The 14090-nt window shown below is 46.9% G+C and overlaps 2 protein-coding genes across 2 annotated transcripts in view; one reads left to right on the top strand and one right to left on the bottom strand.

The window, feature by feature from the left end:
- Positions 1-34: 34 nt before the first annotated feature.
- Positions 35-13036, bottom strand: psmb2 (proteasome 20S subunit beta 2). Its single transcript, XM_079998219.1, has 6 exons — positions 12770-13036; positions 12173-12295; positions 11756-11826; positions 1097-1259; positions 641-690; positions 35-248 (listed from the first exon to the last, which is right to left on the bottom strand). The coding sequence occupies exons 1-6, from the start codon at positions 12858-12860 to the stop codon at positions 147-149; spliced, it is 600 nt and encodes a 199-aa protein (XP_079854345.1). The 5' UTR covers positions 12861-13036; the 3' UTR covers positions 35-146.
- A 351-nt stretch (positions 13037-13387) lies between these two features.
- cdca5 (cell division cycle associated 5) overlaps positions 13388-14090 on the top strand; it is a gene marked incomplete at its 5' end in the record, with an annotated part of 1013 nt that continues 310 nt past the window's right edge. Inside the window, one exon of the mRNA XM_080004829.1 lies at positions 13388-14090. This exon is cut by the window's right edge and continues 310 nt beyond it. Within this exon, the coding sequence (XP_079860955.1) occupies positions 13388-14090 (703 nt within the window).

Here is a 14090-nt window from a genome sequence, read left to right as displayed (position 1 = left end):
AGCGTGGTGATAAAGGACCGGAGGGACAAGCGCGTGTATCTCAACAGTGTGTCACTTTTTATTGGAACATAAAAAGCAAGCGGGGTCAACTTACAAATAGAAATAAAAGAGAGCGAGAAGTAGGAGGAGGAGTTGTGAGAGAGCGGTCACTTGGTGCCGAGGGTGATCTTCTCCAGGTCATGGATGCCCTCCTTGTCAATCACCCGGACGTTGAAGGAGGGGAGGTTGAGGATGAAGCGCTTGTTCAGCTGGAGGGAGGGAGAGAGGGAGGGAGGGAGAGCAAGGGGCAGGAAAGAAAGAAGGAAGGCTCCAAGGGAAGGAGACAGGAAGAAAGACAGAAAAGAGGAGACAGGAGAAGGAAACAAAGAATGAAAGAGACAGGAGGGGGCAAAAAAAAAAACACACAGGAGAAACCGGAAGGAAGAGGATGACAGAATTAGATGTGATAAAATGATTCATTATTATTATTATTATTATAATAATTACAAATAATGATAATTTACTAAAAACAGTATATTTTCTGAGAGATTTGATTGAAAATTCTTAGGAACTGTTCTACATTTTCAAAAGTCTCAAAGACAAACAGACACAACAGCCTAAAGAGCGCCGTGTAATTTCCTGAGGAAACAACAGAACGTACTTCCTCCACACACTTCTTCAGCAGGTCCACGGCCTCATCGCGGGTCAAATCTATGAGAAGAACCACAGTGATGGGATGAAGGAAGAAAAACGTTTTTGGTTTTTTTTTTTTTTAATGTAAAACCCCAGAGGAAAAGAAAGCAGGGCCGCAAAAAAACAAAAACGCTAATAAGATGCCAACACACCTCACACCTCCAACACTATGAATCAAAACGTGTTTCCCGAGCAGTTATTACACACATTAACTCCTGCGAGCAATTATTTGAGCCAACTGCAATTATTTCACAAAACCGCTAAAATACGCAATCGTGCGTTAATGTTAGCGTCTCACTCTCAAACGTCACAAGTAATAATTTATGTTCAACGTTCATGTTCAACTGTTCAATGTAGGCAAGTGTGGGTATAACAACATTATTATAGGCTGCACGCGCTACGATAGTGGCCGGCCCGCGCCGACCTGGTCTGTAGTAGCGATCCAGGATGGACAGGGTGAGGAAGGCGCCGTAGCCGTGGGCGGCGAAGGGCGCCTTGGCCAGCGCCGACAGGTAGTCCATGTAGTAGAGACCCGGGCCGTCGGCCTCGTCGTAGCCCGCCAGCAACAGGTTCACGTGGTACGGAGTCTGGAGATTGGAGGAAGGGAGGGAGAGGGAGAGGGAGAGAGAGAGAGAGAGAATTTGGGTTCAGAGTCTTAAAATACAAACAGAAAACACCAGGGCTCTTGAAACAGCCCGGGAACCAAATGTGATTAAATTCAGTCTCGATCTGGGACAGGAAAAAAAAACAAAAAACAGGACAGCTGAGAAATGCTGATGAAAGAGTGTTTTTAACAGAGGCGTTTCATCCAGGCGAGCAGGGACGACGTAACGCAAAGACCAGATGAAAAAGGACTTTTAACTTTGATGCAACTAAATCACAATTACAGTTTTGGTTCCCCCCCCCCCCGCAAAAACGCCCCCAGCGGTGTTCTCGTGTTGAAGGCGGCACCGACCGTACCTGTAGTGTTTAAAACACGACGAGAAACCTCGAGTTTTAGCTTCTGGCTCCTTCGTTCCGGCAGAAGGAACGCGTACGTCGGACACGACCGACGCAGCCCTTCGTTATCATCGCGGCGCGCCCGTCCGCCCCCGTGGTCATTTACAACCATTTCATGCTACCGCAACACCGGCAGATACCGCAAACCTTAATTGGAGGCGCGTACGAGTGCCGGATTTCGGCTGAGACGCATCGTCAAACACACCCCCAAAAAGTCATCATTGAAGTATTACCCAGTTGCCGCGCAGCGCCGCCACCTCACACAGTCGCCAAAGTCGAAACAAATTTGGCATCCGGACGAAGACACTGATGTCCGCTCAGAAGGCTCATAATCACCTTTAAAAAATGCCCGGACATCAATGCAACGTGATGTAGTTGCAGGAAATGGGTGGATTTTAACTATTTGTATCGGCGGGGACACGCGAGAGAGACGTTGAATGGCAACCGCTGAGACCTCCCTCTCCCCGCGCTCGGTCCGAGCCCGTCGCCGGCTTGGGATTTTGAAGTTCGACCGCGACCGTTTCTAAACAGGCGCGCACGGTAACGCGGCATAATCAGCGGAGGGAGGTGAGAGAGAGTGACAGTGCAGCAGAGCGCGGGGGAGGGGGTGTGAACCGATCGGGATGGATGGAGGGATGGGGGGGGGGGGGGGGGGGGCGGAGAAAAGGTGAAGGGGTGTCACAGGACAGAGCGGGCGGGTGTAGCGGACGGGGTGTCACCGGCGGTGTGACATCTGCTGGGAGTCAGAGCCCCTGTTGCTTCCTCTGTCGCCACCGCCAACCGCCCCCCCCCCCCATCCCCATCCTTGCTCTCGTCTCCCCCGCCTTCACCCCGTGCCCTGGAGTAGCGCCAGTGCTCATTAAAAACTTCTAAAGTCGTTTCTCTTGCTTTTCTCATTTTGCTCCCCCTCTCCGCCGAAAAAATTACTTATTTTGTGCTCCTAGCGTGTTCCTCCTCCTCCTCCTCCTCTCCTCTCAAGAAAAAGGGGAAAAATCATTTTCCTCCACTTTCTCGGCCGGCCAACTCTTCTTCGCCATAATGTTCCCTCGCAACGCGGACACTTTGTTTTTGTCGCCTGTGAAAAACTAAATCTGGCGTCTCGTTTCTGGTAAAAAAAAAATCTTTTTAAGAAAAGAAAAAGTAGTGACATCGAGACCGGCTGCAGCTGAACTCCCGTCGGACCAGGCGTGGGCTGTAGTCACCTGCAGAGACCTGCCCCCTCCTCTCAATATGTCGTTCGGCGGATCGGTTTATTTTTCCACGTCGTGTCGGTGAAATGGTGTTTGCCACAGGGGCAATGTTGACTGTTATGCTCCCCGTGGGGGGAGAGAGAGAGTGTGTGTGTGTGTGTTAACGACACTCATGTGCCTACGCGTGAGAAAATGGAGAAACTGCACCTGTTAAGGTGCACGATGGGCGTGAATCTCAGGATGTGTTTTTTTTTGGGGGGGGGGGGGGTTAAGGGCCTGTGCTTTAACTCCTCGGTGCATGAGAACACCCCTGTGGCGCACTCCACCCTCCACCTCCCTCCTCCTCCCCCATCACCCAGCAGACACCTGTCTCACTGGTTACAACGTAACAATAATATGACAGACTTGGCATCAGATCAAGTGTCTCTTCCCGTGTCGCGTACGACGAGGGCGGCAGGCGGCACGGGAACCACCTCGACTCACACCCCGGTCCTGTGTACGCACAAGTGTTTCACTTCCCTGGCTGAACACCGTGTTGTTCTTAAGGATGGGGGATACGTCCCAAGAGATCAAACGTCGATTTGAAATATAAATAGCAATAAGGTTTTTGTGTTTATTTAAAGAAAAAAAAGAACGTTTTTTTTAATTCACTCAAGGAAACTGTACTTTCATATTATGCGTCTCAGATATCCGAGGTACACCTCCTCCACGGTAGAAGTGTATGATGACAAATAAGCACCTGCATCTCGCAGTCGTTCATGCCGAGTTTTAAAAACTCGGCTCAGATTGGCAGCGCGAGCTGTAGCGGGAGCAGTCGTTGGCATCCTGAAATGGGACGGTGACTTTTTCTGAAAAGATCTGAGTTGGGACCTCGTTCAGACTTAACCATAGTTTTCAACAATGTATTTTTTTTATGTTCTTCCATCTCTTCATATGCAATGCCATTTCCTTCAGCTGGAGAGTGAAAGCCCCAGTGAGATTTATTTATCTTTATAAATCAGTCATGAGGCCCTCTCACAAGGTTTTATGCACTTCTCATACTTGACAGTAATGCTTTATAAATATGGGAAGAAAGAGGGTCACCAATGAATGTTTCTGGTCAAATATTTACAATTCTAAGATTAAAATATATATATCATTATCTTAAATAAAAGTTAAAATACTACCATTTCAATAGCTTGCAGTTAGAATAGCCATCCTGAATATTAAAACCCCATTTTGTACTCGAGGTAACTTATTTGAGGTATTTGCACAGATTATATACAAACAAAGTTCACCTCGTTAGAAGAAGTACAGACACCGTTTGGGCTGAATCGGTGGTAAATAACTAAAAGTGCGATGCATACTGAAGCGGGGACGGGGGAGAAAAACATTGCAAACTCAAAACCCAATCCCCTTCCCCTCCGCTCGCCTCTTCTACGTTCCAGTGCTCTTCCCATGCTTCCTGCCCCACCCTCCTCCATCTCTGCACCCTGCCCCAGGACATGTTCTCTTTATTGGCATTTCTCCTCAATCTGCCGTATTAATTGTTCATCTGTGCAGGAGCAGGGGAGTCGCGTGCAATATGGCGCTGGTAATTATTTGTACCAGCGCTGTAATGTATTTTATAAACCCATATGGGGCCACGTCTAGGCGGTCCCGCACACAGGCTAACTGTTGCCGCGCCCGGATGGAAAACTCACTAAATAAAAATGGGGACCCGCGCATGTTCATATGGACATGCAAGCATGATGATATTTTTAGTTTTACTGATTTAGAAATGGGGATGTCTCCATCGTGGAAATATAGCTGCCGATTAATTGTCATGCAAGTAATCGCAACAATTTCATGTTTTTGTTCGTTTTATAACACTATCACAGTGTAAAGCCTATAACAGTAAACTGATACAAATTGATCTTATGTAGAGAAATCTATTGAGATTACATTTTTGCCTAAAAAGCTGATGCTTGCATTACCACAACAAATTCACATTCTATTTACTGCGCCATTTCTTACAGCGGCTCAAACCTCCCCCGATACATGGAGGCAGAGACAAACCGACCTGCGATAACATTAAAAACACTGACAGATGAAGTGAATGACAGATAAAGTCATTTCCTGAAGTTGATGTGCAGGAAAAATGGTCAAGTGTAAGGATCTGAGCCACTTTGACAAGGACCAAATTGTGATGGCTGGACGACTGGGTCAGAACATCTCCAAAACGACGGTTTTGTGAGGTGTTCCTGGTGTGCAGTGGTTAGTACCTACCAAAAGATGGTCCAAGGAAGGACAACCGGTGAACAGGCGACAGGGTCATGGACGGCCATGACATATTAATGCGCATGGGGAGTGAAGTCTAGCCCGTCTGGTTTGATCCCACAGAAGAGCTACTGTAGCACAAATCGGTGAAAAAGTTAATGCTGCTGTGATAGGAAGGTGTCAGAACACACAGTGCATCACAGCTTGATGTGTATGGGGCTGTGTAGCTGCAGAGCGGTCAGAGTGTCCATGTTGAACCCTGTCCACCACTGAAAGCTCCTACAATGGACACGTGAGCATCAGAACTGGAGCACGGAGCAATGGAAGAAGGTGGCCTGGTCTGATGAATCACCTTTTCTTCTACTTCATGTGGATGGCTGTGTGTGTTTTGTTTACCCGGGGAAGAGATGGCACCAGGATGCACTGTGCGAAGAAGCTGGTGGAGGCACTGTGATGCTCTGGGCAATGTTCTGCTGAGAAACCTCGGGTCCTGGCATTTATGTGAATGTTACTTTGACACGTACCACCTACCTAAACATTGTTGCAGACCGGGTACAACCCTTCGTGAGAATGGTATTCCCTGATGGAGGTGGCCTCTTTCAGCAGGATAATCGCCTGCCACACTGCAAAAACTGTCCTGGACTGGTTTGAGGAACATGACAAATAGTCATCCCACATAGCATCTGTGGGATGTGCTGGAACAACAAGATCCATGGGGACCCCACCTCAGAACTTCCAGGACTTAAAGGATCTGCTGCTAACGTCTTGGTGCCAGATACCACAGGACACCTTCAGAAGTCTTTTGGAGTCCATGCCTCGTGATTTGATTTATTTGTGGCGGTGTGTCACAATATCGACACTGGCTATTAAAAATGTGAAAAATCTTATTTCATTGTCGAGCTCCCCCAACCGGTTCCTATACCATCGCCATCTAACGGAACAAACGCAGATTTTGGTTCGTCATTTTGGTGCCATGCCCGTGCTGCCGATTGAAATATCCACCCTACGATACTCTGAAACCACCACATACCTTCACTACACATTATCGTTCGGAACTCGGTGCTTGAAATCCTCTGTATGACGCGACACCGCTTTCCTCTCACATGCGAATGGTGCAACTCGCACTTCAACTTTTGGTCGAGAGCCAAACAGCAGCGACGCTTGCCAATGGCACGTTATGGCCGCATAGCCAATCAAATAAAAGAAGCGGGTCGTAAATGTTTTCACTACCGATAATGTCGGGTTCATTCAAACTGTCAGTTATATTTTAACATGTAAAAGTAATTCAGGACAAATGGGTTAAGTTCATAAAAAAAACAAAAAACATTTAATCAAAAATAAGAGTAATTAAAAAATTGCTATCTGTCATTCTGATCATGCATTAAAGCCCACGAAAATAATATGTTATCGTTGATCAAAAACCCAAGGACAATTTAGGTTCTCTGTGTGTCCTCTGGAGGAACAATCGGGGCACAATTTGCACCCCTGTCTCCCTGTGTGTGTGTGTAATGAAGACATTGGAGAGGGAGCCGTTCCTTTAAATTAAGCAAATAAAAAGATTGGGTTTTTATTTTATTTAACTCGATTTCCTTATTGGGGGAGAAAAAATAAAATAAAATACAACAGCACCGTGCCCAATGGGGACACTATCTCAGTCATTCGCTTACCCAACCCACCCGCTATCCTTTTAGAAATATAACTGAACACAACATGCAAATTGTGGAAAGCATTACATTAAGCGAGGCTCCATCGTAGACTAAATTCAGGGCAGGCATATAGCAAAAAACATGCACAAGCTGAACTAGTTTTTTTGTGTATTTTCCGAGTGCATTATGTGTGTATCATTACTGATATTCATGCAGCAGAGCCAGGGCCTCAGGTGATGGAGCATGCTGCTATTTTTCTTTGTCTTTTCCCCCTCTCCCCCCTTCTCTCTTTCTTTGAAGCTGAGTGTATGCAGTACTCCCGGGGTTAGTGGAGGGCCCAGTTGTTTTTTTGGACGGCAGGCTGGTAGGTACACAGTTGTATGTGAACGATATGCTGCCTGGCTCTCTGCTCTGCTGGCTAGCCACAACCACGGCTCCCCCAGGGCCTGTGCTCGCTGGGGATCACACCCCTCCCGTTTAAGAAGCTCATCTGTAATTTATCCTGCAGGAACAAGGCCGTCAGAATTAACAATCTGCCTGCTGATGAATCTGGGCCAGAGGTTCTAAACCTACAGGTCAGGAAGCACCAGAGGAGGAGCGTGATATATGCATTTCCCCCCTCCCCTGGGGGGCGGGGGGTATGAACGGTTGATTAAGGACTTAAGGAAAAATGTAATTAAAAATATCTATATCTTTTATATAAACAATTCTGTTACTTTAGAAAGCACACGCACACGCACACACACACACACACACACACACACACACACACACACACACACACACACACACACACACACACACGTTTAGGTAGGTGAAACGTGTCGGAGAAACATCCACATGAATGCCAGGACTCAAGGTTTCCCTGCAGAACATTGCCCAGAGCGCCACACTGCCTCCACCGGCTTGCTTCTTCCCATAATTGTGCCATCTCTTCCCCAGGTAAAAGACGCACTCCTACCTGGCCATCCACATGACAAAAGAAAACGTGTTTCATCAGACCAGGCCACTTTCTTCCATTGCTCCATGGTCCAGTTCTGACACTCATGTGCCCATTGTAGGTGCTTTCAGTGGTGGACCGGGGTCAACATGGACACTCTGACCGCTCTGCAGCTACACAGCCCCATACGCAGCAAGCTGTGATGCACTGTGTGTTCTGACACCTTCCTATCACAGCAGCATCAACTTTTTCCACCAAATTGTGCTACAGTGGCTCTTCTGTGGGATCGGACCAGACGGGCTGGACTTTGCTCCTCAAACACATCACTGAGCCTTAGGCGCCCATGACCTTGTCACCAGTTCACCGGTTGTCCTTCCTTGGACCACTTTTGGTAGGTACTACTACTGCATACCAGGAACACCCCACCAGACCTGTGGTTTTAGAGATGTTCTGACCCAGTCGTCTAACCATTAGAATTTGGTCCTTGTCAAAGTAGCTGTGATCCTTACGCTTGACTGTTTTTCCTGCTTCCAACACATCAACTTCAAGAACTGACTGTTCACTTGCTGCCTAATATATCCCACCCCTTGACAGGTGCCACTGGAACGAGATGATCAATGTTATTCACTCCATTTGTCAGTGGTTTTTAATGTTGTGGCTGATCGGTGTATATACTATATAATACTGACATTGAAGAAAAGCAGTTCAAAGTTATGACACCTACTCCTGGACTTTGCCACACAAACAAAATCGACTTAATGGATAGAATAGACAGAATTCGGTCCGCTGCTATGTCTTTTTAATTTATTTAATTTTATTTTTAACATTCAGGTGGACGGCGAGAAATGAACTGAGTTCTTAAGATTTTAAGGGGATGCGATGAAGGAATCGGCATAAAAAACATGTTTATACAACATAATTTGTAAATGTCTATACACTCTGGGGGTTGATGAATGTGAAAATGGGAGCGCACCGCTCGAGGAAAGTGAGGGATGCAGGGGGAGAAACTGCTACTGCAACAATTTCTCGAGACTCCTGAGAACGGCGCATTAGTAAATCCTGTACACATAAACCAAAATGTTTCCCGTAAGGCACAAAAAATAATGGTACATTTGCAGCTCCTGGCGAGGTGTGAATATCTAAATATTAAAAATGTAACCCTCCACACGATTCACATCCTTGACTGGATAACGTGATCCTGGTCCTATACGGCAGAACCCAGTGTGCACACGCATCTATGAGTGCGTAATCCTGCACATTTGCAAACTGCTACGCGCGTGTGTACGTGTACACTCCTGTGCTTCCTCACACTCGCGTCTGTGGCATGTTGTCTTGTGGGCCTCGCGGTGCCCACTTGGGATCAGTCCCCACCTCCTCCCGCCCTCACCCCCCTCCTCCCCTGTGTGTCCCACATTCCCCTCTCAGTCACACTAATTGTTTTTTGTAATTATTTTCACCCTTCTGCTATTGTGACAGGCAGCAGCTACACTCTTCTTAACACATTAGCGCGCTGCTCATGAGATACAATGGATGGGCGCCATGAACTAAACCCGAGCCGAGCACCGGGTGTTGGAAGCATATTGGCCTACACGCCACGCAACCGCACATGATCACATTAACAGACCATATGTCAAGGGGTGCTTTCTAGTGTATAACTTCCACTGTGTGCCAGCCAACCCGTCTAAATGCAAGTCAGTATTCTAGATTATTTTCTGTATTCTTATGTGCCACATTCACAGCATTTCGTTCCATTCCATTGGGTGCAGTCAACAAAGACGTAGCAGATATTTCTAGGACCCTTTTTTTTTCGGAGGGATGGGGTTTTCCCTTGAGGGCTCAATAGAAGCTCAGTCAACATTTATTTGACAAATGTGGCACGTTCAGTCAAAACACAACAACTGGTAGTAATTGGACATCTCAAGATAAACACTATGAATTAACTATTCTTGTTTTAAAGACAAATTGGTTAAACACTTGACATAACATTATGGCGTATGACAGTTTCACATTTGTTTGAGCATCTTTTCTATCAAGGCTATAGATAAAAAGGAAATTACACAATTAGAGAGACTAACTGTGTTGGTCAATGATGTAACTCTGTAGCCACATCTGCCATCAAACACATTGGAAAAACAAAAAGATCTGCAGATTTTATTTGAAAATTATTTTATTTTTCTATGTCACTAATTAATAGTCTTTCAAAAACCAACTTAATTGGAGAAACCTTATTTAAAGAACCATGTTTGTTTTCTTTTAAGAATTTTTCATTTGTGACATTCAACTTTACCATTACCAAGACTACACACTTGGTATCTCAATTAGAAAAGTAAATTCGGTACAAATGAATTGAAATTAAGCTTTTTCATTTCGAATTACCAACACCCTTGTTAGTTACGCATTAAAACACCATGTGACCAGCGATAAAAAAGTTGAAACCTCCCAACACTAGACTACTAGTGATAATGAAGAGTGATAAACTATGACTAGGGCTGGACGATACGGCCAATAATGCTACCATGGTACGTTTTTTCTATATTGACCGATGACAATTATCACGATATAAAATGAAAAAAGGTAATGCTCAATTTACAGTTTTTAGTGTATTCTAATGGCTTTACGTTAAAGACTGAATAAATAAAATAAAAAAAATATGCCAACAAAAAGAAATAAATATATAAAATAAATAATATCTAAATATATATTATATACATTTAAATATAAAATATAATCATCATTGTCATCTGATGACAGTCCGAAAAGTTCCCGAATCTGCCCTCTGATTACATGCGGGGACATTTTGAATGAACGTCTCCGGTCGGACCAGACGTCACTCTAACTAGCAGATTCTTTCTTTAATGGCTCTCCTTCTGCTGGGACGGGGGCCGCGCCGGGCTCCGGTTGGGAGGAGGGCGAGTTCGAGTTCAAATTGGTGCTTGAGGAGGATTCGCCGTTTAAGCTCCCTCATCCCCGCTTCACGCTGCCCTGCTGCAGAGTGCCGTGGCCGGGGAGAGAGTGGAGGAAGCCTCGGCGCATCTGCTGTTCGATTGTCACATGGTTGATTCTCTGCTCTACGATTGCCTGTTTGTATCGTGTCTTTGTAAGTCGGGGGAAAACGGACTCTGTATCTAACTGTATCGAGAGTAAATCTCATACATTTTTACTAATTTATACTTTTATTGTGGAAGACGCTATTGCAAAAATTCTCAAGATTGCTTTATCGCCCGGCCCTAGTGACAACTTATGAAAATGTTCAGTCAGGAGTTTATATAAATAGTTTTGTCACGGTAAAAGCCAATTTGGTACGGTACTGTTTTAACAATAGCTTACAATTTTGAATGTTTTAGCCTAAAAAGCTGTTATTTGTGCAGCAGTAACTATGGAATTAATGTATTGCAGCAGGGTTGGCATAGAAAAGATTTTGAGTAAGTGTGTGTGTGTTTTCCTTCTCCTCCAGCGCTGTGCCGCGCACCGTGCATGCCGCGTGGTTCCCGTGTTCTGGTTTTCCTGGGTTTTGTTTTATATTTATTGTTTTTGTTAGTTTCTACTTGTGTGATATGAACATTTTAAACCAAGGGGCATTCCGCATTGGATCAGGGCAGTGGATTGCATAATGGAGAGCAATCTCTGGTCCACTGTGCGTCCCGGACGTTTTTGTTCCTGTGCAATGCCAGTTTATTTCAGATGTATTTATTTTGAGCAGCACGGCACCAAGACAGCAGTTAAGGTAAATTAAAGCCCCCGTCACTATTTGAGGAAATATGGGTACAGTCAATAAATGACATTGACTTTGATTTCACTATTTTTCTCTTTCATTTTTCATCTTTATGTAAAGCAAAGCCACTCCCACTTCCTCTCGCTGTCAAGGTCGCCCTTTGATTCACCGCAGAGTTCTGATTGAGTTCGTACTGCGTGTCCTGCTGATAGTGTTCTGGGACATGTTCTCCATCGGTCCTAACATATTTTGTTGCTGCATCTTTTTGAGTGTATCTCCACCTTTAAAAGGTAAATTCAGCTTTCATGTATTGAGGGATATGGTCAGGCATTTTGCATATATACTAATTAGTAGTTACCCTGCTTCGTAGGTAGTCTGCAAGGTTTTTCCTTGTGAAGTTTGCTGCTGCTGCCGGACTGAGTTCATAACCTGAAAAGGTGGGAGGCCACAAATAGACACAAATTCAGTCAAACTGTCAAAACAAGCCTGGATGCACCTGCTGTGCTGTACTATACTTATAGTGAAACCTCAAGAATAAATAATAATCAAATAAGTGTAACTTTGTAATTTAATTTAATAACCATTTAATAATAATTCCTATAATGACATGGTTAATTTCACTAATAGGTAGTAGGTTGTGCTGATGCTAATGAGGAGAGTGTACAGGTTTGAGATTTACTTTTGTGGATGAGTGTTTAGTTTAAAATCAGAGAAACTTGTGGACCATAGGACAGGATTGAAGAAGCACACACATTGCTGTTCACGCCAATTTTACCATTTCTCATTTTGTAGAGTTGGACGTTCTTCTGGATGTACTCCGCGAACTGCACCGTGTCACCGGCTTCTCCGACACAGAGGAGCAGGATCTTCTCACTGAGTTTGAACATTTTGTCGTAGTCTGAAACGCAAAGCACGGGCGGTTTAATTCCAATGGACGTGGAGGCGGATCGTCACTTTCCATTTGATCCAACTTCCACTTTCACTTTGTCGAGCTTGAGGCCACCGCGTAAGCTGCTGTGTCAAATTCAAACCCGATTCTAATTAGGTACCGTAGCAGCGACTCTACACATTCCTACCGGGTACCAGACAGTACTCAGGGGTGCGATGAGATTTCGCGCAAGTACTTTGTTAAGCTAGCCCCAACCAGCTTCAATCGCACATCGTGGTCACTTTAGGATAAAGTGTGTGGCGTGTGCCACGCAAAAGTTACAGCGATGTGTTGTAAAATGAATTAACATCACTCGCAATTCAAGAGTTAAAAATTGAGGCGGTACCAATAAGAATATGTGGTTAAATACTTCGTTCATTTAAAATTAGCCGGTTGAGCTGAGCTGAGCTAAGCTAACGCTAGCGTCAACGAGCGCAGTCATACCGTGTTTCATCTGAATGATGCTGCTGGCTGCGACATTATCGGCGGCTACGAGGACGAAATCCGGCCCCTGTATCCCGAGCAAATACTCCATTATCCCGGGAACGGCGTGTGTTCTGCGCTGGTTTGCTAAAGTCGCTGATACGCGATAGCCACACGATTTAACCCGTTCAGATTACACAGCAAAAGTAGCGGCGGAAAGCGGCGCAGGCTGGTGACGTAAGGTAGGTGGCGCCGACTGATGACGTTGCCGGAAGTTATATATATATCTTTTTTCTCTCTTTTATCGTAGAAAACATATTTAAAATGGCGCGACACAAAACAATGCCGCGCCGATGCGCACTTGTAAACCCCCCCCCCAATTGCGTTTCTATCGCCATTCGACAAAACGCAGGTTCAACTTGAACCGACGGCGGCCCGAGCGGAAGGCGGCGGCCGTCGGCACGCGACGCCCTCCCAACGTCGCCCGCGTAGCACGCTGATGACGTGAGCGGAAGTGACGTGGGCCCGTGCGACTCGGGCGGGCGATTTGAACCGGGGGGAGCGGCGGCGGAACCGACGTTGTTTCGCGTCGGCGCTCACCACTGGAATCCGGTTGTATGAGGCGCGTCTCCGTTGGAAATGAACCGGGCAGCGCTTACCCCCGCGGCGGGGGACTCCGGCGGCCGGCGGCGGCAGCAGCAGCAGCAGCAGCAGCAGCAGCAGCAGCGGAGACGCTCGGCGCGGTTGAGTTCCCCTCCGGCCAGCTCTGGCGCGGGCCGCGCGGCGCCCGCGGCCGCCGCGAAGCGCTCCATCGCCGTGAGGAAGATCGTTCCCAGGAAGACCGTCGCCCCGTCGGACCACGACAAGGAGAACGTCCGCAGGCTGTCCGGAGGCGACCCGGGTGAAAAGCCCAAGGTTTCCACCCCGGATGTGGCCCAGGCCCAGGCTCCCCGGGGCAAGCAGCCCGCCATGCCCTCTCCCATCCTGGCCTCCCCTCCGCCTCTCTCTCCCCCTCGGCCCCGGGTCTCGGAGGATCCCGCGGACTCGACCTGGTCGCGGAAGGTGCGTCGGTCCTACAGCCGGCTCGCCGACCGGTCGGTCGACGGCCCCGACGCCCGCGAGGACCTGTTTGGGTTTGATACGCTCCAGACCCCCGAGGTGGTCCGGAGGGTGTCCAAGTCCGGTGTACATGCTTCGGGGTCTCTGTCCGGCCTGAGCTCCTTCGCGACCTTGCTCGACGGGGATGACGCCGACGTGTCCTCGGTCCCGGAGCCGGACCTGAACATCCCCGGGGTTGTTGTGCCGAAGGAGAAGAGGAGGAGGAGGATGAAGGTCCAGCCGA

Source organism: Zeus faber (assembly GCF_960531495.2).
Source record: "Zeus faber genome assembly, chromosome: 1".
Classification (NCBI taxonomy): domain Eukaryota; kingdom Metazoa; phylum Chordata; class Actinopteri; order Zeiformes; family Zeidae; genus Zeus; species Zeus faber.
This window is presented reverse-complemented; position numbering and strand designations above follow the sequence as displayed.